Genomic DNA, 27,981 nt, shown 5'->3' on the forward strand with positions numbered 1-27,981 from the left:
ATGTTTGCCTCTTTGAGCTGTTATTTGACCCCCTTAAAATGCTTCTAAACTCACCAATCTTGACACACACATCAGGTCTGGCAAAAATTGCGTTCTGATGAAAAAACCTAACCTCAAAACTCAAAATTGCGCTCTACCGCCCCTCTAGGAATACAACACAGACAAAACTGCTTGTAACTTCCGGTAGGAATGTCAGAGAGACATGAAACAAAAAACACTATGTAGGTCTCACTTAGACCTAGATTTTAATAATTAACATAATTTAGCAAAAATCAACAGGAAGTTTGATATTTTCACTTCAATACAACAACTGCATTACTTTCACAATGCATTAGATTCTCAAAATAGTGGCTCCAAGGCGTCTTCTAACGCTTATCCGGCCGTGGGTCTCGGGGGCAGCAGCCAAAGGCGGACCCGACCAACGCTGCTTGCAGCTTTAATTATTCTTTCTTTCTTTATTCCGCACCTATGCGCTGTAATTTGACCCCCTTATCATGCTTCAAAACTCACCAAATTTGATACACACGTCGGTCTGGCATGCCTTCCCAACTTATTGAGCAACCAAACCCCCAAAAAGAAAATTGCGCGCTAGCGCCCCCTAGGAAAAAAAAAAAACAGACCGCTTGTAACTTCCGTTAGGAATGTCGTAGAGACATGAAACAAAAACCTCTATGTAGGGCTGACTTACACCTAAATTTCATAATTGTATCTCCTAGGGCAAAAATCAACAGAAATTTTGCAAAAACCCATTCAAAGCAACATTTTCGCAAAAAATGCTATTTTTGCCTCTTTCAGCTGTAATTTGACCATCTTAAAATGCTTCAAAACTCACCAAACTTGGCACACACATCAGGACTGGCAGAAATTGCGATCTAATGAAAAAAAAAAAAAAAAAACTCAAAATTGCGCTCTTGCGCAATTTTTGAATAAAACACCGAAAAAACTGCTTCTAGGAAGAAAACACAGACAAAACTGCTTGTAACTTCCGGTAGGAATGCCGTAAAGACATGATACAAAAACTTCTCTGTAGGTCTCACTAAGATCTACATTTAGATGATTGACATTCTTCGGCAAAAATCAACAGGAAGTTAAAAATTACCCCTTCAAAATAAGAGTTTTGTAAAAACCCGTCACCTTTTTCAAACGTAAACTCCTCCGAGTGCGTTTGTCGTTTCGGCTTCAAACTCGCACAGGAGAGGGATTGATTTATTTGATTAAAACTATCCAACAAAGTTTTGATTACTGCTCCGGTTTTGATTTTACGCACCTTCAAAGAACCCCTGCGCAAAGTTTTTACCGGCCTGCAGGACATCATTCTAAAAATCCTCAAATGTATATATTTTTTCAAACAATAAAAAGTGGAATAAAAGAGCAAATTGGTGAAATACAACGAGAAAAAGTTGCATTGTTGACTCTAATAACACCATTTTTTAAAATAATTTCTCCAAAAATAATAATGAATAAAAATCAATGTTGCTATTTTAGGACAAAAAGGACATAAAAACATGAAAAATATAACATTTTAGAAAAAAAAAATTCCATACTAATTATAAACTTATACTAATGATCCTATTGATTGTTATTATAAATACACTAAACCAATTACAATATATATTATCTGAAGCTGATTTACAGATTTAAGTGTTGAATGAAAAATAAAAACATTTTAAAAAAGCTTGATTTATTGAAACTTTTATTAGTAGATTGCACAGTACAGTACATATTCCGTACAATTGACCACTAAATGGTAACACCCCAATAAGTTTTTTAACTTTCTTAAGTCGTGGTCCACGTTAATCAATTCATGGTAAAGCCCAAAACGTTGAGGTTTTTTCCTAGGGGGCGCTTGAGCGCAATTTTGACTTTTGGGGTTTGGTTTTTTATTAGATGGCAAGTTTCGCCAGTCCTGATGTGTGTATAAAATTTGGTGAGTTTTGAAGCATGTTAAAGGGGTCAAATTACAGATCAGCGTTTCTGGATGTTGTTGATAAATGGCTTTCGCTTGGCATAGTAGAGCTTTAACTTGCACTTTGAAGCATTTTAAGGGGGTCAAATTACAGCTCAAAGAGGCAAAAATGACATTTTTTAGGAAACTTTGCGCAGGGGTTCTTTGAAGGCGCATTTTTTGGGTGTAGAAAATTATTAAAAATATGCTTGACTTATGGCTTCAAAGCAATGTGTCGCTCAATTTGTTTGTAAAAAAAAAAAAAAATTGAATAAATGCATTTGCAAGTGTGTAACAATATCATGAGGAGATTAGCGTATATTTCTTATTATAACAGTTATTAAATTCCACTAAAATCCTTAGGGATCCAAAAGTGCCCCACCCAAAAAATGCGCCTTTAAAGAACCCCTGCGCAAAGTTTCCTAAAAAATGTCATTTTTGCCTCTTTGAGCTGTAATTTGACCCCCTTAAAATGCTTCAAAGTGCAAGTTAAAGCTCTACTATGCCAAGCGAAAGCCATTTATCAACAACATCCAGAAACGCTGATCTGTAATTTGACCCCCTTAACATGCTTCAAAACTCACCAAATTTTACACACACATCAGGACTGGCGAAACTTGCCATCTAATAAAAAACCAAACCCAAAAAGTCAAAATTGCGCTCCAGCGCCTAGGAAAAAACTTCAACGTTTTGGGCTTCACCATGAATTGATTAACGTGGACCCCGACTTAAGCAAGTTAAAAAACTTATTGGGGTGTTACCATTTAGTGGTCAATTGTACGGAATATGTACTGTACTGTGCAATCTACTAATAAGAGTTTCAATCAATCAATCAATCAATCAATCAAAGCCTGCTAACCTGTACTTGCTAGCGTCTTTTATTGAACAGGCGTCAACCTGCGGTCCATAGTATCTCTTATGTGCGACTGCCATCTACTGGTAACACTTAATCATTACACCATGTACCAAGTGGAATAGCTTTGTGGTGGGTAAACACATGCAAGATTTATACGTACATTCGGTACATTGTCCGTTTTTGAGAAAATGAAAGTATTTTGAGCGCGCCTTATAATAAGAAATATACGCTAATCTCCTCATGATATTGTTACACACTTGCAAATGCATTTATTCTATTTTTTTTTTTTTTTTACAAACAAATTGAGCGACACATTGCTTTGAAGCCATAAGTCAAGCAGATTTTTAATGATTTTCTACACCCAAAAAATGCGCCTTCAAAGAACCCCTGCGCAAAGTTTCCTAAAAAATGTCATTTTTGCCTCTTTGAGCTGTAATTTGACCCCCTTAAAATGCTTCAAAGTGCAAGTTAAAGCTCTACTATGCCAAGCGAAAGCCATTTATCAACAACATCCAGAAACGCTGATCTGTAATTTGACCCCCTTAACATGCTTCAAAACTCACCAAATTTTACACACACATCAGGACTGGCGAAACTTGCCATCTATTAAAAAACCAAACCCCAAAAGTCAAAATTGCGCTCCAGCGCCCCCTAGGAAAAAACTTCAACGTTTTGGGCTTTACCATGAATTGATTAACGTGGACCCCGACTTAAGCAAGTTAAAAAACTTATTGGGGTGTTACCATTTAGTGGTCAATTGTACGGAATATGTACTGTACTGTGCAATCTACTAATAAAAGTTTCAATCAATCAATCAATCAATCAAAGCCTGCTAACCTGTACTTGCTAGCGTCATTTATTGAACAGGCGTCCATAGTATCTCTTATGTGCGACTGCCATCTACTGGTAACACTTAATCATTACACAATGTACCAAATGGAATACCTTTGTGGTGGGTAAACACAGCAAGATTTATACGTACATTTGGTACATTGTCCGTTTTTGAGAAAATGAAAGTATTTTGAGCGCGCCTTATAATAACAAATATACGCTAATCTCCTCATGATATTGTTACACACTTGCAAATGCATTTATTCTATTTATTTTTTTTTACAAACAAATTGAGCGACACATTGCTTTGAAGCCATAAGTCAGGCAGATTTTTTATGATTTTCTACACCCAAAAAATGCGCCTTCAAAGAACCCCTGCGCAGTTTCCTAAAAAATGTCATTTTTGCCTCTTTTAGCTGTAATTTGACCCCCTTAAAATGCTTCAAAGTGCAAGTTAAAGCTCTACTATGCCAAGCGAAAGCCATTTATCAACAACATCCAGAAACGCTGATCTGTAATTTGACCCCCTTAACATGCTTCAAAACTCACCAAATTTTACACACACATCAGGACTGGCGAAACTTGCTATCTAATAAAAAAACAAACCCCAAAAGTCAAAATTGCGCTCCAGCGCCCCCTAGGGCAAATGCATCTATTCTATTTTTTTTTTTTTACAAACAAATTGAGCGACACTTTGCTTTGAAGCCATAAGTCAAGCAGATTTTTAATGATTTTTTACACCCAAAAAATGCTTGTAATATTAGTAAATAACAAGTACATTTAGCAAGAAAAGATCAAGTGCTTTAGTAAGGAATATTGTGGTTTTGTGGGTTCCATTCAGATTCTGCTGATCATGCAGTCCATCTGGGAGACTGAATCTCTGGACTTGTGTCTGCTGCCATACGGCTGCATCTCCACCGGGAACAGAATAGGTCAAATTACCCTGCGAGACCAGTCCAGTATTTCCCTTTTTTTTACACCTGTTTTGCGTGCCTCCTGGTCCTGATACGGCAGGTATGATAGAGATCGTGAAGGACGCCACCACCATCGCCAACATCCAGCAGAGTGTGGTGGGGAGCACCGGGGTCTTCAAGGACGAGATCCTCCATCAGTGGCTGCGGGACAAGTGTGTCAGCGAAGAGAAGGTGAGGACTTTGGTGTTAAATATATATATATATATATATATATATATATATATATATATATATATATATATATATGATTCGATTAAAAAATAGATTCTCGATTGAGAAAAAGATTTGTCATAAATAAGAATCACAATTAGTCTGATTAGTCCTTTTGATTATTTTACTTGTGGGTGGCGAATACATCATTTGATGTATTTGTGTTTACTTTTGTCGATTGTATATCAGTCAAAATAAACAAAAAATAGACTTTCAACATGTATTACTTGGCTCCACAAAGTCAGATCCTGAGCAGAACTGCTACACAAGATGATGACGACACCCTCAAGTGCTGAGTCGGTCACTACCTATCCGTACCCGTTCATAGTGGGCGGAGCAAACTGCTCAATCAACCACCAACTTCAGATGATCGGATTCAAACTGATCCAAACTAATTTGAGGTGTTTTGGTTGGGGTCTGATCATGACCACACATCGATAATGTCGCCCCCCTGTGGTGGGAAACTATAATGGCCTTCCATATGCTTCTGTCTTTCTGAATGTCTGATGGTGGGTGGGGCATTGTGTGGGATGTCTGATGGTGGGTGGGGCAATGGGTGAGATGTATGATGGTGGGTGGGGCAATGGGTGGGATGTCTGATGGTGGGTGGGGCATTGTGTGGGATGTCTAATGGTGGGTGGGGCAATGGGTGAGATGTCTGATGGTGGGTGGGGCAATGGGTGGGATGTCTGATGGTGGGTGGGGCATTGTGTGGGATGTCTCATGGTGGGTGGGGCGTCTGATGGTGGGTGGGATGTCTGATGGTGGGTGGGGCAATGGGTGGGATGTCTGATGGTGGGTGTGGAATTGTCTCATGGTGGGTGGGGCGTCTGATGGTGGGTGGGATGTCTGATGGTGGGTGGGGAATTGGGTGGGATGTCTGATGGTGGTTGGGGCGTCTGATGGTGGGTGGGGAAATGGGTGAGATGTCTGATGGTGGGTGGGGGAAATGGGTGGGATGTCTGATGGTGGGTGGGGCATTAGGTGGGATGTCTGATGGTGGGTGGGGCGTCTGATGGTGTGTGGGATGTCTGATGGTCGGTGGGGCATTGGGTGGGATGTCTGATGGTGGTTGGGGCGTCTGATGGTGGGTGGGGAAATGGGTGAGATGTCTGATGGTGGGTGGGGAAATGGGTGGGATGTCTGATGGTGGGTGGGGCGTCTGATGGTGTGTGGGATGTCTGATGGTGGGTGGGGCATTGGGTGGGATGTCTGATGGTGGGTGGGGCATTGGGTGGGATGTCTGATGGTGGGTGGGGCATTGTGTGGGATGTCTCATGGTGGGTGGGGCATCTGATGGTGGGTGGGATGTCTGATTGTGGGTGGGGCATTGGGTGGGATGTCTGATGGTGGGTGGGGTGTCTGATGGTGGGTGGGATTTCTGATGGTGGGTGGGGCGTCTGATGGTGGGTGGGATGTCTGATGGTGGGTGGAGCAATGGGTAGGATGTCTGATGTTGGGTGGGGCATCTGATGGTGGGCGGGGCATTGGGTGGCATGTCTGATGGTGGGTGGGGCGTGTGATGGTGGGTGGGGCGTTGGGTGGGATGTCTGATGGATGTCCTGAAATGTGTGATGTTGGTATAGTTCGGAAGGTTGTGATCTCGTTTCATGTGTGTTGTCACCCCCAAGGTACAAGAGGGTGCCACGGCCTTTAATTTAGGGGCCGACTGTCCCTTTGTGACAGAGGACCCCATTGATTTTCTAAGGTTTTATTATTCTTTGAGCTAAATTTGACCACCTTAACATGCTTCAAAACTCACTAATTTTGACACACACATCCAGACTGGCGTAGATTGCGATCTAATCAAAAAACCAAAACTCAAAATTGCGCTCTAGTGCCCCCTAGGAAGAAAACACAGGCAAAACTGTAACTTCTAGTAGGAATGTCGTAGAAACATGAAACAAAAACCACTGCGTAGGTCTCAGTTAGACCTATATTTCATACACTCTTACATTCCAGCTAAAATCAACAGGAAGTTTGCAATTCCCTCTTCAATACAAAAGTTGGCTAAAAAATGTTGGCTTTTTTTCTAACATTATCTCCTCTGAGGCCGTTTGTGGTTTCTGCTTCAGATAAGCAAGAGAAGAGAGATTGAACCCTTCTGATTAAAAGTTGATGAAAGAGTTTTAATCACTGCTACGGTTTTGATTTTATCAGCCTTCAAAGAACTGCTGCGCTGAAAACATTTCAAAGAGGGCCGCCGTGCGCAGACACAGTGAGGGGGAAGGTTATTTCCCATTTTTTTCCCTACCGTCTGCTGCTGTTGCGCACGCACCAACATTCATGGGGGAGGGGCTGTGATCGTCTATACCAAGATGGCTGCCAGGTGCCGTAGCTAAGCCGCTATGTTTTAAAGTTGTGGTTTGCCTGCATATCATAAAAACAAGCGTCCAACATTCGTTATTTTGGGTACCTACATATGGTGCCTGACTGTTGTGGCGTTTTAAGGCCATCTGCACTTTTTATGCCACGGTAAAGACAATGAATGGTCTGGTTTTGATTTTGTTAGCCATCAAAGAACCGCTGTGCTGAAAAACATTTCTAAGATGGCCGCCGTGCGCTCACACAGAGAGCTATATCTTTTTTTTAGGGCCCGCATGGCCCATTGCAAAAGGACTCCCTGTGGGAGTCCTTTTGCAATGGCCAAAGGACCTATTGTATTTCGTGCTTCAAAACTCACCAAATTTGACACAGACGTCGGTCTGGCAAACCTTCCCAACTTATTAAGCAACCAAACCCCCCCAAAAAAATTGCACGCTAGCGCCCCCTAGGAAGAAACAAAAAACAGACTGCTTGTAACTTCCGTTAGCAATGTCGTAGAGACATGGAACAAAAACTTTTATGTAGGGCTGACTTAGACCTACATTTCCAATAAAAACTTATGTCCCCAAAATCAACAGAAAGTTGGCAAAAACCCCTTCAAAACAAAATGTTCGCAAAAAATGCAATTTTTGCCTCTTTGAGCTGTAATTTGACCCCCTTAAAATGCTTCAAAACTCACCAAACTTGACACACACATCAGGACTGGCGGAAAAAAACAATCTAATAAAAAAAACAAAAACAAAAACTCAAAATTGCGCTAGAGCGCAATTTTGAATAAAAGACAGAAAAAAATGCTCCTAGGAAGAAAATACAGACAAAACTGCTTGTAACTTCCGGTAGGAATGTCAGAGAGACATGAAACAACAACTTCTATGTGGGTCTCATTTAGAGCTACATTTTAATAATTGACATCCTTCGGCAAAAATCAACAGGAAAATGGCAATTACCCCTTCAAAACAAAAGTTTTGTAAAAATCCGTCACCTGTCTTCAAACATTATCTTCTCTGAGCGCGTTTGTCGTTTCGGCTTCAAACTCGCACAGGAGAGAGTTTGAACCCTTCTGATTAAAAGTTATCGAAATAGTTTTGATAAGTTCTCCGGTTTTGATTTTATGACCCTTCAAAGAACCACTGCGCTGCTGGTGTCTCAAGATGGCTACTACCACTGGATAAAAGTATTGGGACACTTAGGACTAACACTAGGCAAAAGTATTGGGCCACTTATGGCTAACAGTAGACAATGACAATGTGAAATGGAATTAAATCTTTTTTGTCCTCAAAATTCTATACACAATACCCTATAATAACAGTAGCTACTATCCATGCATCTTCTAACGCCTGTTACGGGTTTGGGTCTCGGGGGCTGCAGCCAAAGGCGGGCCCGACCAACGCTGCTTGCAGCTTTAATTATGTTTTTTTTCCCTAGTGCTCCCAGTATGTAATCTTAAAAATGGCATAAACGCGCCAGTGACACAATATTTGAATAACAATTAACATTAGTTGTGCTTCGCCCTCGTGTGAAATATTTGTTAAGATGGCTGCAGGCTAGCAAACGCTTATCCGGGCTTGGGTCGCGGGGGCAGCAGCCAAAGCAGTCCCGTCAATCGCTGCTTGCAGCTTTAATATTTCGATTGAAGCTGTTACTCACCAGCAGGGGGAGTACAGTCGTCTCATCCTGTGCTGTGCTTCCAGTTTCAGCAGGTCTTGGAGAGGTTTTTGCACTCCTGCGGAGGCTACTGTGTGGCCACCTACGTCCTCGGCATCGGCGACCGCCACAACGACAACATCATGATCACGGAGACTGGTAAGCACACCTGATCCTGATTATCTACAGGGGACAATAATCTGAGAGTAGTCAGTGTACAAATCGGAACGAAAGCTCTGGTGTCAAAACTGCGTTGAGTCTTTTTCAGTGGGTAGTAAATCTGTACACTGACTACTTTAAAGTTTCATTTTAATAGGATTGAAAAGCTCTACTGGGGCTTGCTGGACTACGAATGAAATGATTGTAAAATACTGTACAACTTACATGTACAATCATGTGTACTTTATACTTTAAATCGATATAGTGGTATAGAACAAGTACAAGGATGTGTTCTTTATACAGCGGTGGTCAAAAGTGTACGTACACTTGAGTTTCCGATCATTTCTACAGCTCTTGTTTTTTTGTGATGTAGTGATGGGAGCACACGTTGCTCACAAAAACATTCATGAAGTTTGCTTCTTTTATGAATTTATGATGAAAATGTGAGCAATCAAAAGTATACGTACAGCAATGTTAATATTTGCTTACATGTCGTTTGGCAAGTTTCTGCCCCTGACAGTTTGTTTGTGTTTTAGTTTTTCCTCTCTGTGTGTGTAGTATTTCCTGTCATTAATTCCTGTCAGCGCTCTTATTTTGTCTTTCCTGTTTTTTTCTCCCTGTGCAAGCTGCGACTGATTGGCATCTGGCCAAACCTGGTGTCAATCAGCCCACTCCTATTTGAAATTGTTTTGTCCTCGTTGCTACCTTTCCCGGACAGTTTGTTTGTGTTTTAGTTGTTCCTCTGTGTGTGTGTGTGTGTAGTATTTCCTGTCATTAATTCCTGTCAGCGCTCTTATTTTGTCTTTCCTGTTTTTTTCCTCCCTGTGCGCTGTTTCCCCTCAGCTGCGACTGATTGGCATCTGGCCAAACCTGGTGTCAATCAGCCCACTCCTATTTGAAATTGTTTTGTCCTCGTTGCTACCTTTCCCCGTTGCTACCTTTCCCGGACAGTTTGTTTGTGTTTTAGTTTTTCCTCTCTGTGTGTGTAGTATTACCTGTCATTAATTCCTGTCAGCGCTCTTATTTTGTCTTTCCTGTTTTTTTCTCCCTGTGCGCTGTTTCCCCTCAGCTGCGACTGATTGGCATCTGGCCAAACCTGGTGTCAATCAGCCCACTCCGATTTGAAATTGTTTTGTCCTCGTTGCTACCTTTCCCGGACAGTTTGTTTGTGTTTTAGTTTTTCCTCTGTGTGTGTGTGTAGTATTTCCTGTCATTAATTCCTGTCAGCGCTCTTATTTTGTCTTTCCTGTTTTTTTCTCCCTGTGCGCTGTTTCCCCTCAGCTGCGACTGATTGGCATCTGGCCAAACCTGGTGTCAATCAGCCCACTCCTATTTGAAATTGTTTTGTCCTCGTTGCTACCTGTCATGTCAATGCAGCGTTGCGGTAAGCTATATTTGATAGTGGTTTGTAGCTTACGGTCTTTTGTTCCCTGCTTCCAAGTTTGTTTTATTATCAGTATGACTTCCGTTTCTTGCCCGATACCTGCTAGCTTCCACGCTAGGCCTTTTTTGTTTGTTATCCGCCTCGTGCGCGCTTTTTGTTGCACCCCTTTGGTTTGTTCTTGTTTTAGTATTTTTATTAAATCATGTTTTCTCGGTTGGTAGAGCGGCCGTGCCAGCAACTTGAGGGTTGCAGGTTCGATTCCCGCTTGTGCCATCCTAGTCACTGCCGATGTGTCCTTGGGCAAGTAACTTTACCCACCTGCTCCCAGTGCCACCCACACTGGTTTAAATGTAACTTAGATATTGGGTGTCACTATGTAAAGCGCTTTGAGTCACTTGAGAAAAGCGCTATATAAATATAATTCACTTCACTCCATGCCTGCCTCCATCTCTGCATCTTGGGGTTCGTCACAAACTAACTCTTGACAGTTTCACTGCAATAAGGCGCTTTTGCTAGCCATCCACAAGCTTCTGCTTACATTTTCCCCCACAAAATTGCTGCAGTTCAGCTAAATGTGATGCTTTTCTGGATTGGACTTGTTTCTTCAGCATTGTCCACACCTTTAAGTCAGGACTTTGGGAAGGCCATTCTAAAACCTTCATTTAGCCATTCCTTTACCACTTTTGAGGTGTGTTTGGGGTCATTGTCCTGTTGGAACACCCAACTGTGCCCAAGACCCAACCTCCCCCCTGATGATTTTAGCTTGTCCTGAACAATTTGGAGCTAATCCTCCTTTTTCATTGTCCAATTTAAAGCAGCAGTTCCATTGGCAGCAAAACAGGCCCAGAGCATAATACTTCAACCACCATACTTGACTGTAGGGATGGTGTTCCTGGGATTAAAGGTCTCATCTTTTCTGCTCCTAACATATTGCTGGGTATTGTGGCCAAACAGCTCCATTTTTGTTTCATCTGACATCACATGGCCAAGATAAGACCTTCTGGAGGGAAAGATCAGAGAAGCAAACTTCATGAATGTTTTTTTGGAGCAACAAGTATGTGCTCCAATCACTACAAAAAATAAGAGTTGTAGAACTGATAGGAAAAGTCAAGACAGCCATGACATCATGTTCTTTACAAGTGTACGTACACTTTTGACCACCACTGTATTTCAAATCAGAGAATATTTCCTATGATCCATTTTAACATGTCATTGTGACAAATGTGAACAGTATTCGTCTTATTTGCTGACTACGATTGACATTTACTTGCACTGTTTTCATTTATCAAATATTATCTGAGGATGAGAAAAACGCTACAAGTTCAATATTTGGGATTTTTTGCTCCCAAAAAAATGTTTTTTTAACGTAAGAATTACTTCAACTCTTTATAACGAGCATAATGTTAACAAATGGAAGAGACTGTCTGTTCATGCCTGATCAAAATAATCAATTACCTTACAAAGCCACTTTTTAAAATCATTAGAGTACTGCAACGAATGGATATCAAAATACTTTTACACTGAGGTATTTTCACCGCATTTTTTTTAGGTGAGATTTAAATGGGAATGGTTTCCAAGTACAAACCCCGTTTCCATATGAGTTGGGAAATTGTGTTAGATGTAAATATAAACAGAATACAATGACTTGCAAATCCTTTTCAAGCCATATTCAGTTGAATATGCTACAAAGACAACATATTTGATGTTCAAACTCATAAACTCTATTTTATTTTTGCAAATAATTATCTTAGAATTTCATGGCTGCAACACGTGCCAAAGTAGTTGGGAAAGGGCATGTTCACCACTGTGTTACATCACTTTTTTCTTTTAACAACACTCAATAAACGTTTGGGAACTGAGGAAACTAATTGTTGAAGCTTTGAAAGTGGAATTCTTTCCCATTCTTGTTTTATGTAGAGCTTCAGTCCTTCAACAGTCCGGGGTCTCCGCTGTCCTATTTTACACTTCATAATGCACCACACATTTTCCATGGGAAACAGGTCTGGACTGCAGGCGGGCCAGGAAAGTACCCGCACTCTTTTACTATGAAGCCACGCTGTTGTAACACGTGGCTTGACATTGTTTTGCTGAAATAAGCAGGGGCGTCCATGACAATGTTGCTTGGATGACAACATTTGTTGCTCCAAAACCTGTATGTACCTTTCAGCATTAATGGTGCCTTCACAGATGTGTAAGTTACCCATGCCTTGGGCACTAATACACCCCCATACCATCACACATGCTGGCTTTTCAACTTTGTGACTATAACAATCCGGATGGCTATTTTCCTCTTTGTTACAGAGGACACCACGTCCACAGTTTCCAAATATAATTTAAAATGTGGACTCGTCAGAGCACAGAACACTTTTCCACTTTGCATCAGTCCATCTTAGATGAGCTCGGGCCCAGCGAAGCCGGCGGCGTTTCAGGGTGTTGTTGGGGCGGCATAGCTCGGTTGGTAGAGCGTCCGTGCCAGCAACTTGAGGGTTGCAGGTTCGATTCCCGCTTCCGCCATCCTAGTCACTGCCGTTGAGAAATGTTGTTCTAAAACTGTTCGACAATTTGCTTACAAAGTGGTGACCCTCGCCCCATCCTTGTTTGTGAATTACTTTATGGAAGCTGTTTTTATACCCAATCATGGCACCCACCTGTTCCCAATTGGCCTGCACACCTGTGGGATGTTCCAAATAAGTGTTTGATGAGCATTCCTCAACTTTATCAGTATTTATCTCCACCTTTCCCAACTTCTTTGTCACGTGTTGCTGGCATCAAATTCTAAAGTTAATGATTATTTGCAACAAAAGTACATGTTTATGAGTTTGAACATGAAATATGTTGTCTTTGTAGCATATTCAACTGAATATGGCTTGAAAAGGATTTGCAAATCATTGTATTCTGTTTATATTTACATCTAACACAATTTCCCAACTCATATGGAAACAGGGTTTGTAGAATGTGTCAGTAAGAAAAAGTGTCTCCGTAGGGAACCTCTTCCACATTGACTTTGGCCACATCCTGGGCAACTACAAGAGTTTCATGGGCATCAGCAAGGAGTGGGTTCCCTTCGTGCTCACGCCTGACTTCCTCTACGTCATGGGCACGTCCGGGAAGAAGAGCAGCCCCCACTTCCAGAAGTTCCAGGTGCTTGGAACACAACCATCCCTTCACCTCTTCATCTACTTCATGTACTTCTTCTTGTAATTCTTCATGTACTTCTTCTTGTACTTCATGTAGTTCTTCATGTACTTCTTGTACTTCATGTACTTAATCTACTTCTCTATGTACTTCTTCATGTACTTCTTCATGTACTTTTTCATGTACTTCTTCATGTACTTTATGTACTTCTTCATGTACTTTTTTATGTACTTCATGTATTTCATGTACTTCTTCATCTACTTCTTCATGTACTTCATGTACTTCTTCTTGTAATTCTTAATGTACTTCAATGTTTATCAATGTTTACTTTTATAGCCCTAAATCACTAGTGTCTCAAAGGGCTGCACAAACCACTACGACATCCTCGGTAGGCCCACATAAGGGCAAGGAAAACTCACACCCAGTGGGACGTCGGTGACAATGATGACTATGAGAACCTTGGAGAGGAGGAAAGCAATGGATGTCGAGCGGGTCTAACATGATACTGTGAAAGTTCAATCCATAATGGATCCAACACAGTCGCGAGAGTCCAGTACAAAGCGGATCCAACACAGCAGCGAGAGTCCCGTTCACAGCGGAGCCAGCAGGAAACCATCCCAAGCGGAGGCGGATCAGCAGCGCAGAGATGTCCCTAGCCGATACACAGGCGAGTAGTACATGGCCACCGGATCGGACCGGACTCCCTCCACAAAGGAGAGCGGGACATAGAAGAAAAAGAAAAGAAGCGGCAGATCAACTGGTCTAAAAAGGGAGTCTATTTAAAGGCTAGTGTATACAAATGAGTTTTAAGGTGAGACTTAAATGCTTCTACTGAGGTGGCATCTCGAACTGTTACCGGGAGGGCATTCCAGAGTACTGTAGCCCGAAATGAAAAAGCTCTACAGCCCGCAGACTTTTTTTGGGCTTTGGGAATCACTAATAAGCCGGAGTCCTTTGAACGCAGATTTCTTGCCGGGACATATGGTACAATACAATCGGCAAGATAGGATGGAGCTAGACCGTGTAGTATTTTATACGTAAGTAGTAAAACCTTAAAGTCACATCTTAAGTGCACAGGAAGCCAGTGCAGGTGAGCCAGTATCGGTATATATGTATGTATATATGTATATAAAGGTATATACAGTATAGGTATATATGTATGTATATATGGGTATATACAGTATAGGTATATATGTATGTATATATGTATATAAAGGTATATACAGTATAGGTATATATGTATGTATATATGTATATAAAGGTATATACAGTATAGGTATATATGTATGTATATATGTATATAAAGGTATATACAGTATAGGTATATATGTATGTATATATGTATATAAAGGTATATACAGTACAGGCGTAATGTGATCAAACTTTCTTGTTCTTGTCAAAAGTCTAGCAGCCGCATTTTGTACCAACTGTAATCTTTTAATGCTAGACATGGGGAGACCCGAAAATAATACGTTACAGTAATCGAGACGAGACGTAACAAACGCATGGATAATGATCTCAGCGTCTTTAGTGGACAGAATGGAGCGAATTTTAGCGATATTGCGGAGATGAAAGAAGGCCGTTTTAGTAACGCTTTTAATGTGTGCCTCAAAGGACAGAGTTGGGTCGAAGATAATACCCAGATTCTTTACCGTGTCGCCTTGTTTAATTGTTTGGTTGTCAAATGTTAGAGTTGTATTATTAAATAGAGTTCGGTGTCTAGCAGGACCGATAATCAGCATTTCCGTTTTTTTGGCGTTGAGTTGCAAAAAGTTAGCGGACATCCATTGTTTAATTTCATTAAGACACGCCTCCAGCTGACTACAATCCGGCGTGTTGGTCAGCTTTAGGGGCATGTAGAGTTGGGTGTCATCAGCATAACAGTGAAAGCTAACACCGTATTTGCGTATGATGTCACCTAGCGGCAGCATGTAGATGCTGAAGAGTGCAGGGCCAAGGACCGAACCCTGGGGAACTCCACACGTTACCTTAACGTAGTCCGAAGTCACATTGTTATGGGAGACACACTGCATCCTATCAGTAAGATAAGAGTTAAACCAAGACAGGGCTAAGTCGGACATACCAATTCGTGTTTTGATACGTTCTAATAAAATATTATGATCGACAGTATCGAAAGCAGCGCTAAGATCGAGGAGCAGCAACATAGATGACGCATCAGAATCCATCGTTAGCAATAGATCATTAGTCATTTTTGCGAGGGCTGTCTCCGTGGAGTGATTTGCCCTGAAACCGGATTGAAAGGTTTCACATAGATTGTTAGACGCTAAGTGTTCATTTAACTGCTCCGCAACAATTTTTTCGAGGATTTTTGAAATAAAGGGAAGGTGAGACACCGGTCGGTAGTTTACCATGAGGTCAGGATCGAGGTTAGGTCTTTTAAGAAGAGGATGAATAACCGCTTTTTTGAATGCTAGGGGAACAGTGCCCGAGGAAAGTGATAAGTTTATAATATTTAGCACTGATGGACCTAATAATACAAAGAGCTCCTTGATCAGTTTCCCAGGAAGAGGGTCAAGTAAACATGTTGTTTGTTTTATTCCATTTACACGTTGTAACAATTCCTCTAATGTTATTTCCTCAAAACGAGAGAAACTATTTTGGAGGGCAGTATCCGCCGTATATACAATCGTGTCAGTGTTAATAGAACCCCGTTGTAGCTGGGACGCATTGTCTTTAATCTCCTTTCTAATGACTTCAATTTTCTTACTAAAGAATTGCATAAAGTCATCAGCTGAGTGGGTGGAGCTACTGGAAGGAGTCCCTTGTTGGGTTAGCGATGCTACCGTACTAAACAAAAATTTAGGATCGTTTTTATTACGGTGGGTGAGATTTTAGTAATATTTAGCTTTAGCTAAGGTAAGCATGCGTTTATAAGTTATTAAACCATCACTCCATGCTTGATGGTGCACCTCAAGTTTAGTCGTGCGCCATTTGCGTTCCATTTTTCTGCATAATAATTTCTGAGCTCTAGTTTCTTCTATAAACCACGGGATGCGCTTTTTTGGAGCCTTTTTTAACTTTAGCGGTGCTATGTTATCAATGGTTTCGCGCAGGGCGTCGTTAAAGTTGTTAGTGAGGTTATCAATAGAGCCCACATACTTTGGGAATGGTGCCATTACCGAGGGCAGTAGGTCAGCAAGAGTTGTCGTTGTGGCCGTATTAATGTTGCGGCTGCTATAGCAGTTATTATTATTATTAGTTTGACGAACATGCGTCTGAACCTCGAAGTTTATAAGGTAATGCTAGGACAATACATTAGTGTACGGGAGTATCGTAACTTTGGAAACGGTGATACCCCTGACAAGCACTAGGTCTATCGTATTACCGTTGCGATGCGTGGGTTCATTTATTATTTGTGTGAGACCACAGCTATCAATTATAGTCTGGAGCGCTACGCACGGTGGGTCCGATGGGGTATTCATATGGATATTAAAGTCCCCCATTATGATTATATTATCGGCGTGTGTCACTAGATCAGCAACGAACTCTGAGAATTCATTGATAAAGTCCGAATAGGGCCCTGGGGGGCGGTAGATAACAGCCAGGTGTAGAGGGAGCGGTGTGACAGACCTCATAGTAAGCACCTCAAACGATTTATATTTATTATTTATGTTAGGACTAAGGTTAAAGTTTTCGTTGTATATTAGTGCGACCCCCCCACCCCTTTTAAGCGGACGGGCAATATGCGCATGTGTAAAGTTAGAAGGACATGCCTCATTTAGCGCAAAAAAGTCTTTTGGTTTAAGCCAGGTTTCGCTGAGACCGATGACGTTAAGATTGTTGTCTCTGATGATATCATTAACTAACAACGTTTTGGGAGACAATGATCTTATGTTTAAAAAACCTATATTATAGGTAGTCGGCTGTTTTAGGGAATTTTTGATCAAATTATCCGTAGTAGCAATATTAATAATGTTGTGTTTATTATGCCCAGTGCATTCAGTATAATTACGACCATATCTAGGAATTGATACGACGGGAATTTTCCGATTGTTTGTTTGTTGCTTTGATAAACTGCACGCATCATAGTTAGCCACCTCAGTAAAACACATGTCCAACTCTGAAACACTCAAAGCAGAAAAAACTTGTTCTAATTTAACTGACTCCTTACCCAGACCAGTAGTCTCGCATTTTCCATTTAAATCCGTCTTCAGGATGGAGGGAAGTGGTGTTCTGTGGGGATTAGCCTTCTGCTTTGTTTTAAGCCCCGCTCGGCATCCGCGTTTCCGATCACACCGCTGGCGTCTGCTCCGTAGACGGCCCCCGCTGCTACTATACTCCCCTGCTTCACAGGCCGCTGGATGTAGCCGCCGAAGTATTCCCATGCTAGTTAGCACGTCGAACAAGCACGCGTCTATCAGTCCAAAACGGCCCGATATGTCCACATCCAGAAGTGTCTGGCGGTTGTACGTGATCACGGAGTGACCACGATGCGAGCCAGCCATGAAGTCTGCAGAACTGTCCGGCATTTCCGCCAAATGTTCCATCTTTAGCAAGAGCTCCGCAGTGTCGCAGCCCGTCCGGGCGCCGCCATCTTGCATTACTTCTTCATGTACTTCTTCTTGTACTTCATGTATTTCTTCATGTAGTTCTTCATGTACTTCTTCATGTACTTCTTGTACTTCATGTACTTAATCTACTTCTTCATGTACTTTTTCATGTACTTCATGTACTTCTTCATGTACTTCATGTACTTCTTCATGTACTTTTTATGTACTTCATGTACTTCATGTACTTCATGTACTTCATGTACTTCATGTATTTCATGTACTCCTTCATGTACTTCTTCTTGTACTTCATGTACTTCTTCATCTACTTCTTAATGTACTTCATGTACTTCTTCTTGTACTTCATGTACTTCTTCATGTAGTTATTCATGTACTTCTTCATGTACTTCTTGTACTTCATGTACTTAATCTACTTCTTCATGTACTTCTTCATGTACTTTTTCATGTACTTCATGTACTTCTTCATGTACTTCATGTATTTCATGTACTTCTTCATGTACTTATTCTTGTACTTCATATACTTCTTCATCTACTTCTTCATGTACTTCTTAATGTACTTCATGTACTTCTTCATGTACTTCTTCTTGTAATTCTTAATGTACTTCTTCATTTACTTCTTCTTGTACTTCATGTATTTCTTCATGTACTTTTTCATGTACTTCTTGTACTTCATGTACTTAATCTACTTCTTCATGTACTTTTTCATGTACTTCATTTACTTCTTCATGTACTTTATGTACTTCTTCACGTACTTTTTCCTGTACTTCTTGTACTTCATGTACTTCTTCATCTACTTCTTCATGTACTTCTTAATGTACTTCATGTACTTCTTCTTGTACTTCATGTACTTCTTCTTGTAATTCTTAATGTACTTCATGTACTTCTTCTTGTAATTCTTAATGTACTTATTCATGTACTTCTTGTACTTCATGTATTTCTTCATGTACTTCTTCATGTACTTCTTGTACTTCATGTACTTAATCTACTTCTTCATGTACTTCATGTACTTTTTCATGTACTTCATGTACTTCTTCATGTACTTTATGTACTTCTTCATGTACTTCATGTATTTCATGTACTTCTTCATGTACTTATTATTGTACTTTATGTACTTCATGTACTTCTTCATCTACTTCTTCATGTACTTCTTAATGTACTTCATGTACTTCTTCTTGTACTTCATGTACTTCTTCATCTACTTCTTCATGTACTTCATGTAATTTTTCATGTACTTCTTCATCTACTTCTTCATGTACTTCATGTACTTCTACATGTGCGTGTCAGGACGTGTGCGTGAAAGCCTACCTGGCTCTTCGCCACCACACCAACCTGCTCATCATCCTCTTCTCCATGATGCTGATGACAGGTATGTACATGGCGCCCATGCAGCACCTGTGTCGCTCGCGTGAATAACCTAAGTAACTAACCGTGTGTCTACCATATTTCCTTGAATTGCCGCCGGGTATATAGTATGTGCCTGCCTAGAATTACTGCCAGGTCAAACTCGTTTCGCGAAATAATTAGCACATGTCTAGAATTTCCGCCGGGTCAAACTCGTCACGTCACGAGTGACACTTCACCTGTCATTATTTTCAAAATGGAGGAGGCTGATTTCAATCATTTGAAATCGCATAAAGGGAAGAAGATTAAGAGCTATTCAGTAGGATTTAAGGTCCAAGCTATTGAATATGCTAAAAAGAACAGTAAGCAGCTATGTTTTATTAATATACCGTAGCTGCGTGTGTCAAATATGAGTCATTAAATGACTCCCGCCTCCTGGTGGTAGAGGGCGCTAGTGATCTTTCTTGCGACTACTCGGCTGCAGAAGAAGTGACAACAAGAAGCAAGAGTGAGCAGCGATCCTTTATTTTTTTATCTCGCTTGCACTTTTAACATGGAGGATTACATATCTAAAATAAAACAGTTTTCTAAACTGGACTTTCAATCGAAGCAGGAGCTAATAAAGGAAGATCTCTATCGAGACAGAGAGACTTTTAAAACTGAAGAAAGATAAGGAAGACTTCTATAAACAAGTTATTGATGCTTTTGATCAGAAGGAACTGCGCATGGACTTCATTTATAAGTAAAGGTAAGACCATAATAACGTTTTTTTTTAATTAAATGTGCTTTTCATGATGGTATCCTTACATCACACTCAAATTTATAAGCACAGGCCTAAATTTCCCACATGCCTTTGGTAAGTGCCGGAGTGAGAAGAGGTTTTAAATTAATTAGCGCCCGACGGCAATTCAAGGAAATACGGTTACCTGAGTAACTAACGGCGTGGATAACCTGAGTAACTAACTGCGTGACTAACCCGAGTAACTAACGGCGTGACTAACCTGAGTAACTAACGGCGTGACTAACCCGAGTAACTAACGGCGTGACTAACCCGAGTAACTAACGGCGTGACTAACCCGAGTAACTAACGGCGTGACTAACCTGAGTAACTAACTGCGTGACTAACCTGAGTAACTAACGGCGTGACTAACCCGAGTAACTAACGGCGTGACTAACCCGAGTAACTAACGGCGTGACTAACCTGAGTAACTAACTGCGAGACTAACCTGAGTAACTAACGGCATGACTAACCTGAGTAACTAACCGTGTGACTAACCTGAGTAACTAACCGTGTGACTAACCTGAGTAACTAACCGTGTGTCTAACCTGAGTAACTAACCGTGTGACTAACCGCGTGACTAACCTGAGTAAATAACCGCGTGACTACCCTGAGTAACTAACCGTGTGTCTAACCTGAGTAACTAACCGTGTGACTAACCTGAGTAACTAACCGCGTGTCTAACCTGTGTAACTAACCGTGTGACTAACCTGAGTAACTAACCGTGTGTCTAACCTGAGTAACTAACCGTGTGACTAACCACGTGACTAACCTGAGTAACTAACCGCGTGACTAACCTGAGTAAATAACCGCGTGACTACCCTGAGTAACTAACCGTGTGTCTAACCTGAGTAACTAACCGTGTGTCTAACCTGAGTAACTAACCGTGTGACTAACCTGAGTAACTAACCGTGTGTCTAACCTGAGTAACTAACTGTGTGACTAACCGCGTGACTAACCTGAGTAACTAACCGCGTGACTAACCTGAGTAACTAACCGTGTGTCTAACCTGAGTAACTAACTGTGTGACTAACCGCGTGACTAACCTGAGTAACTAACCGCGTGACTAACCTGAGTAACTAACCGTGTGTCTAACCTGAGTAACTAACCGTGTGACTAACCGCGTGACTAACCTGAGTAACTAACCGCGTGACTAACCTGAGTAACTAACCGCGTGACTAACCTGAGTAACTAACCGCGTGACTAACCTGAGTAACTAACCGCGTGACTACCCTGAGTAACTAACCGTGTGACTATCCTGAGTAACTAACCATGTGTCTAACCTGAGTAACTTACCGTGTGTCTAACCTGAGTACCTAACCGTGTGACTAACTTCAGTAACTAACCGTGTGACTATCCTGAGTAACTAACCGTGTGTCTAACCTGAGTAACTAACCGTGTGACTAACCTGAGTAACTAACCGAGTGACTAACCTGAGTAACTAACCGCGTGACCAACCTGAGTAACTAACGGCGTGACTAACCTGAGTAACTAACCGCGTGACTAACCTGAGTAAGTAACGGCGTGACTAACCTGAGTAACTAACCACGTGACTAACCTGAGTAACTAACCGCGTGACTAACCTGAGTAAGTAACGTCGTGACTAACCTGAGTAACTAACCGCGTGACTAACCTGAGTAACTAACCGCGTGACTAACCTGAGTAACTAACCACGTGACTAACCTGAGTAACTAACCGCGTGACTAACCTGAGTAACTAACCGTGTGACTAACCTGAGTAACTAACGGCGTGACTAACCTGAGTAACTAACGGCGTGACTAACCTGAGTAACTAACGGCGTGACTAACCTGAGTAACTAACCGCGTGACTAACCTGAGTAACTAACCGCGTGACTAACCTGAGTAACTAACCGCGTGACTAACCTGAGTAACTAACCGCATGACTAACCTGAGTAACTAACCGCGTGACTAACCTGAGTAACTAACCGCGTGACTAACCTGAGTAACTAACCGCGTGACTAACCTGAGTAACTAACCGCGTGACTAACCTGAGTAACTGACGGCGTGACTAACCTGAGTAACTAACGGCGTGACTAACCTGAGTAACTAACCGCATGACTAACCTGAGTAACTAACCGCGTGACTAACCTGAGTAACTAACCGTGTGACTAACTTCAGTAACTAACCGCGTGACTAACCTGAGTAACTAAAGGCGTGACTAACCTGAGTAACTAACTGCGTGACTAACCTGAGTAACTAACTGCGTGACTAACCTGAGTAACTAACTGCGTGACTAACCTGAGTAACTAACTGCGTGACAAACCTGAGTAAGTAACTGCGTGACTAACCTGAGTAAGTAACGACGTGACTAACCTGAGTAAGTAACGACGTGACTAACCTTAGTAACTAACCGCGTGACTAACCTGAGTAACTAACCACGTGACTAACCTGAGTAACTAACGGCGTGACTAACCTGAGTAACTAACGGCGTGACTAACCTGAGTAACTAACGGCGTGACTAACCTGAGTAACTAACGGCGTGACTAACCTGAGTAACTAACCACGTGACTAACCTGAGTAACTAACCACGTGACTAACCTGAGTAATTAACAGTGTGACTAACCTGAGTAACTAACCGTGTGACTAACCTGAGTAAGTAACGGCGTGACTAACCTGAGTAACTAACCGTGTGACTAACCTGAGTAACTAACCACGTGACTAACCTGAGTAAGTAACGGCGTGACTAACTTGAGTAACTAACCACGTGACTAACCTGAGTAACTAACCACGTGACTAACCTGAGTAACTAACCACGTGACTAACCTGAGTAACTAACCGCGTGACTAACCTGAGTAACTAACCGCGTGACTAACCTGAGTAACTAACCACGTGACTAACCTGAGTAACTAACCACGTGACTAACCTGAGTAACTGACCGCGTGACTATTCTGAGTAAGTAACGGCGTGACTAACCTGAGTAACTAACCGCGTGACTAACCTGAGTAACTAACCGCGTGACTAACCTGAGTAAGTAACGGCGTGACTAACCTGAGTAACTAACCGCGTGACTAACCTGAGTAACTAACCGCGTGACTAACCTGAGTAAGTAACGGCGTGACTAACCTCAGTAACTAACGGGATGACTAACCTGAGTAACTAACGGCGTGACTAACCTGAGTAACTAACCACATGACTAACCTGAGTAACTAACGGCGTGACTAACTTCAGTAACTAACCGCGTGACTAACCTGAGTAACTAACGGTGTGACTAACCTGAGTAACTAACGGTGTGACTAACCTGAGTAACTAACGGCGTGACTAACCTGAGTAACTAACCGTGTGACTAACCTGAGTAACTAACCGTGTGACTAACTTCAGTAACTAAAGGCGTGACTAACCTGAGTAACTAACTGCGTGACTACCCTGAGTAACTAACTGCGTGACTAACCTGAGTAAGTAATTGCGTGACTAACCTGAGTAAGTAACGACGTGACTAACCTGAGTAAGTAACGGCGTGACTAACCTGAGTAACTAACCGCGTGACTAACCTGAGTAACTAACGGCGTAACTAACCTGAGTAACTAACCACGTGACTAACCTGAGTAAGTAACGGCGTGACTAACCTGAGTAACTAACCATTTGACTAACCTGAGTAACTAACCGTTTGACTAACCTGAGTAACTAACGGCGTGACTAACCTGAGTAACTAACCACGTGACTAACCTGAGTAACGACGTGACTAACCTGAGTAACTAACCACGTGACTAACCTGAGTAACTAACGGCGTGACTAACATGAGTAACTAACCACGTGACTAACCTGAGTAACTAACCACGTGACTAACCTGAGTAACTAACCACGTGACTAACCTGAGTAACTAACGGCGTGACTAACCTGAGTAACTAACAGCGTGACTAACCTGAGTAACTAACGGCGTGACTAACCTGAGTAACTAACGGCGTGACTAACCTGAGTAACTAACCGCGTGACTAACCTGAGTAACTAACCGCGTGACTAACTTCAGTAACTAACCGCGTGACTAACCTGAGTAACTAACGGTGTGACTAACCTGAGTAACTAACGGCGTGACTAACCTGAGTAACTAACCGTGTGACTAACCTGAGTAACTAACCGTGTGACTAACTTCAGTAACTAACGGCGTGACTAACCTGAGTAACTAACTGCGTGACTACCCTGAGTAACTAACTGCGTGACTAACCTGAGTAAGTAACTGCGTGACTAACCTGAGTAAGTAACAACCTGACTAACCTGAGTAAGTAACGGCGTGACTAACCAGAGTAACTAACCGCGTGACTAACCTGAGTAACTAACGGCGTGACTAACCTGAGTAACTAACCACGTGACTAACCTGAGTAACTAACCGCGTGACTAACCTGAGTAACTAACCGCGTGACTAACCTGAGTAACTAACCACGTGTCTAACCTGAGTAACTAACTGCATGACTAACCTGAGTAACTAACTGCGTGACTAACCTGAGTAACTAACTGCGTGACTAACCTGAGTAACTAACCACGTGACTAACCTGAGTAACTAACGGCGTGACTAACCTGAGTAACTAACCACGTGTCTAACCTGAGTAACTGACTGCATGACTAACCTGAGTAACTAACGGCGCGACTAACCTGAGTAACTAACGGCGCGACTAACCTGAGTAACTAACGCCGTGACTAACTTCAGTAACTAACCGCGTGACTAACCTGAGTAACTAACCGCGTGACTAACCTGAGTAAGTAACGGCGTGACTAACCAGAGTAACTAACCGCGTGACTAACCTGAGTAACTAACGGCGTGACTAACCTGAGTAACTAACCACGTGACTAACCTGAGTAACTAACGGCGTGACTAACCTGAGTAACTAACGGCGTGACTAACCTGAGTAACTAACCACGTGACTAACCTGAGTAACTAACGGCGTGACTAACCTGAGTAACTAACGGCGTGACTAACCTGAGTAACTAACCACGTGACTAACCTGAGTAACTAACCACGTGACTAACCTGAGTAGTAACGGCGTGACTAACCTGAGTGATTAACCGTGTGACTAACCTGAGTAACTAACCACGTGACTAACCTGAGTAACTAACGGCGTGACTAACCTGAGTAACTAACCACGTGACTAACCTGAGTAACTAACGGCGTGACTAACCTGAGTAACTAACGGCGTGACTAACCTGAGTAACTAACCACGTGACTAACCTGAGTAACTAACGGCGTGACTAACCTGAGTAACTAACGGCGTGACTAACCTGAGTAACTAACGCCGTGATTAACTTCAGTAACTAACCGCGTGACTAACCTGAGTAACTAACCGCGTGACTAACCTGAGTAACTAACCACGTGTCTAACCTGAGTAACTAACTGCATGACTAACCTGAGTAACTAACGGCGTGACTAACCTGAGTAACTAACTGCGTGACTAACCTGAGTAACTAACCACGTGACTAACCTGAGTAACTAACGGCGTGACTAACCTGAGTAACTAACCACGTGTCTAACCTGAGTAACTAACTGCATGACTAACCTGAGTAACTAACGGCGTGACTAACCTGAGTAACTAACTGCATGACTAACCTGAGTAACTAACGGCGTGACTAACCTGAGTAACTAACGGCGTGACTAACCTGAGTAACTAACCACGTGACTGACCTGAGTAAGTAACGGCGTGACTAACCTGAGTAACTAACGGTGTGACTAACCTGAGTAACTAACCGTGTGACTAACCTGAGTAACTAACCGTGTGACTAACTTCAGTAACTAACGGCGTGACTAACCTGAGTAACTAACTGCGTGACTACCCTGAGTAACTAACTGCGTGACTAACCTGAGTAAGTAACTGCGTGACTAACCTGAGTAAGTAACGGCGTGACTAACCTGAGTAACTGACGGCGTGACTAACCTGAGTAACTAACCGCGTGACTAACCTGAGTAACTAACGGCGTGACTAACCTGAGTAACTAACCACGTGACTAACCTGAGTTACTAACGGCGTGACTAACCTGAGTAACTAACGGCGTGACTAACCTGAGTAACTAACCACGTGACTAACCTGAGTAACTAACCGCGTGACTAACCTGAGTAACTAACCGCGTGACTAACCTGAGTAACTAACCGCGTGACTAACTTCAGTAACTAACCGCGTGACTAATCTGAGTAACTAACGGTGTGACTAACCTGAGTAACTAACGGCGTGACTAACCTGAGTAACTAACCGTGTGACTAACCTGAGTAACTAACCGTGTGACTAATTTCAGTAACTAACGGCGTGACTAACCTGAGTAACTAACTGCGTGACTACCCTGAGTAACTAACTGCGTGACTAACCTGAGTAAGTAACTGCGTGACTAACCTGAGTAAGTAACTGCGTGACTAACCTGAGTAAGTAACGACGTGACTAACCTGAGTAAGTAACGGCGTGACTAACCTGAGTAACTAACCGCGTGACTAACCTGAGTAACTAACGGCGTGACTTACCTGAGTTACTAACGTCGTGACTAACCTGAGTAACTAACGGCGTGACTAACCTGAGTAACTAACCGTGTGTCTAACCTGAGTAACTAACCGTGTGACTAACTTGAGTAACTAACCGCGTGTCTAACCTGACTAACTAACCGTGTGTCTAACCTGAGTAACTAACCGTGTGACTAACCTGAGTAACTAACCGCGTGTCTAACCTGAGTAACTAACCGTGTGTCTAACCTGAGTAACTAACCGTGTGACTAACCTGAGTAACTAACCGTGTGTCTAACCTGAGTAACTAACCGTGTGACTAACCTGAGTAACTAACCGCGTGTCTAACCTGAGTAACTAACCGTTTGACTAACCTGAGTAACCAACCGTGTGTCTATCCTGAGTAACTAACCGCGTGACTAACCTGAGTAACTAACCGTGTGACTAACTTCAGTAACTAAGAGGGCGTGACTAACTTGTGTGGTGTCGGCTCCAGGCATGCCTCAGCTGACCAGCAAGGAGGACATCGAGTACATCCGCGAGGCGCTGACAGTGGGTCGCGGCGAGGACGAGGCTCGGCGCCACCTGCTGGACCAGATCGAGATCTGCAGGGAGAAAGGTTGGATGGTGCAGTTCAACTGGTTTGTGCACCTGGTGCTAGGCATCAAACAAGGTGTGGAGAAGCGCTCCACTTAAGTCTCACACCTCCTTCATTAATAGCCCAGGGGATTAATGAAGGAGGTCTCTGGTCACGTGACCTTCTTTTCACCACATGACCATCTTTCATGCGCTCACCAACTTGTCATCACAAAGTCGTCTTTGAATGATGTCATCAATTTCATTGTTTTTCACTCATTGAAGTCATTTTAATGTTTAGCAAAATGAATATAGAAAAGAAAATACAACTTTTTCAAGCTTCTCAGTATTATTTTTATTTGTGTCACCTTCTTTTTTCCCCTCATTAACCTTAATGACAAATATAATAATTTTTGCATGAATTAATTTAAATAAAATTCAACTTTTTTAGCTTCTCAATAATATTATTGTTATTATTGTGTGTCAAAGGACTCCACAGGCCAAGGACCCTATTGAAACTGCTGTGTTTTATTATTATTCCGCACCTACGCGCTGTAATTTGACCCCCTTAACATGCTTCAAAACTCACCAAATTTGACACACACGTCGGTATAGCAAACCTTCCCAACATGTTAAGCAACCAATCCCCCAAAATTAAAATTGCGCTCTAGCGCCCCCTAGGAAAAAATTACAGACAAAACTGCATGTAACTTCTGTTAGGAATGTCATAGCGACATGAAACAAAAACTCCTATGTAGGTCTGACTTAGACCCAATTTTCATACACTCACTTCTTTCAGCAAAAATCTACAGGAAGTTGGCAAAAACCCCTTCAAAATAAAATTTGCGCAAAAAAATGCAATTTT

The 27,981-nt window shown here is 42.0% G+C and overlaps 1 protein-coding gene across 1 annotated transcript in view; it reads left to right on the forward strand.

The window, feature by feature from the left end:
- The window catches only part of pik3cg (phosphatidylinositol-4,5-bisphosphate 3-kinase, catalytic subunit gamma), a 66,362-nt gene extending 38,904 nt beyond the window's left edge, over window positions 1-27,458 (forward strand). The window contains exons 19-24 of the mRNA XM_061914223.1: window positions 4,474-4,564; window positions 4,647-4,777; window positions 8,833-8,944; window positions 13,312-13,469; window positions 19,277-19,358; window positions 27,037-27,458. Of these exons, the coding sequence (XP_061770207.1) occupies window positions 4,474-4,564; window positions 4,647-4,777; window positions 8,833-8,944; window positions 13,312-13,469; window positions 19,277-19,358; window positions 27,037-27,236 (774 nt within the window). The 3' untranslated portion in view covers window positions 27,237-27,458. The remainder of the gene's footprint in view (window positions 1-4,473; window positions 4,565-4,646; window positions 4,778-8,832; window positions 8,945-13,311; window positions 13,470-19,276; window positions 19,359-27,036) is intronic.
- Window positions 27,459-27,981: the final 523 nt, after the last annotated feature.

The sequence above is a fragment of the Nerophis ophidion genome, linkage group LG10 (genome assembly GCF_033978795.1).
Source record: "Nerophis ophidion isolate RoL-2023_Sa linkage group LG10, RoL_Noph_v1.0, whole genome shotgun sequence".
Lineage (NCBI taxonomy): Eukaryota > Metazoa > Chordata > Actinopteri > Syngnathiformes > Syngnathidae > Nerophis > Nerophis ophidion.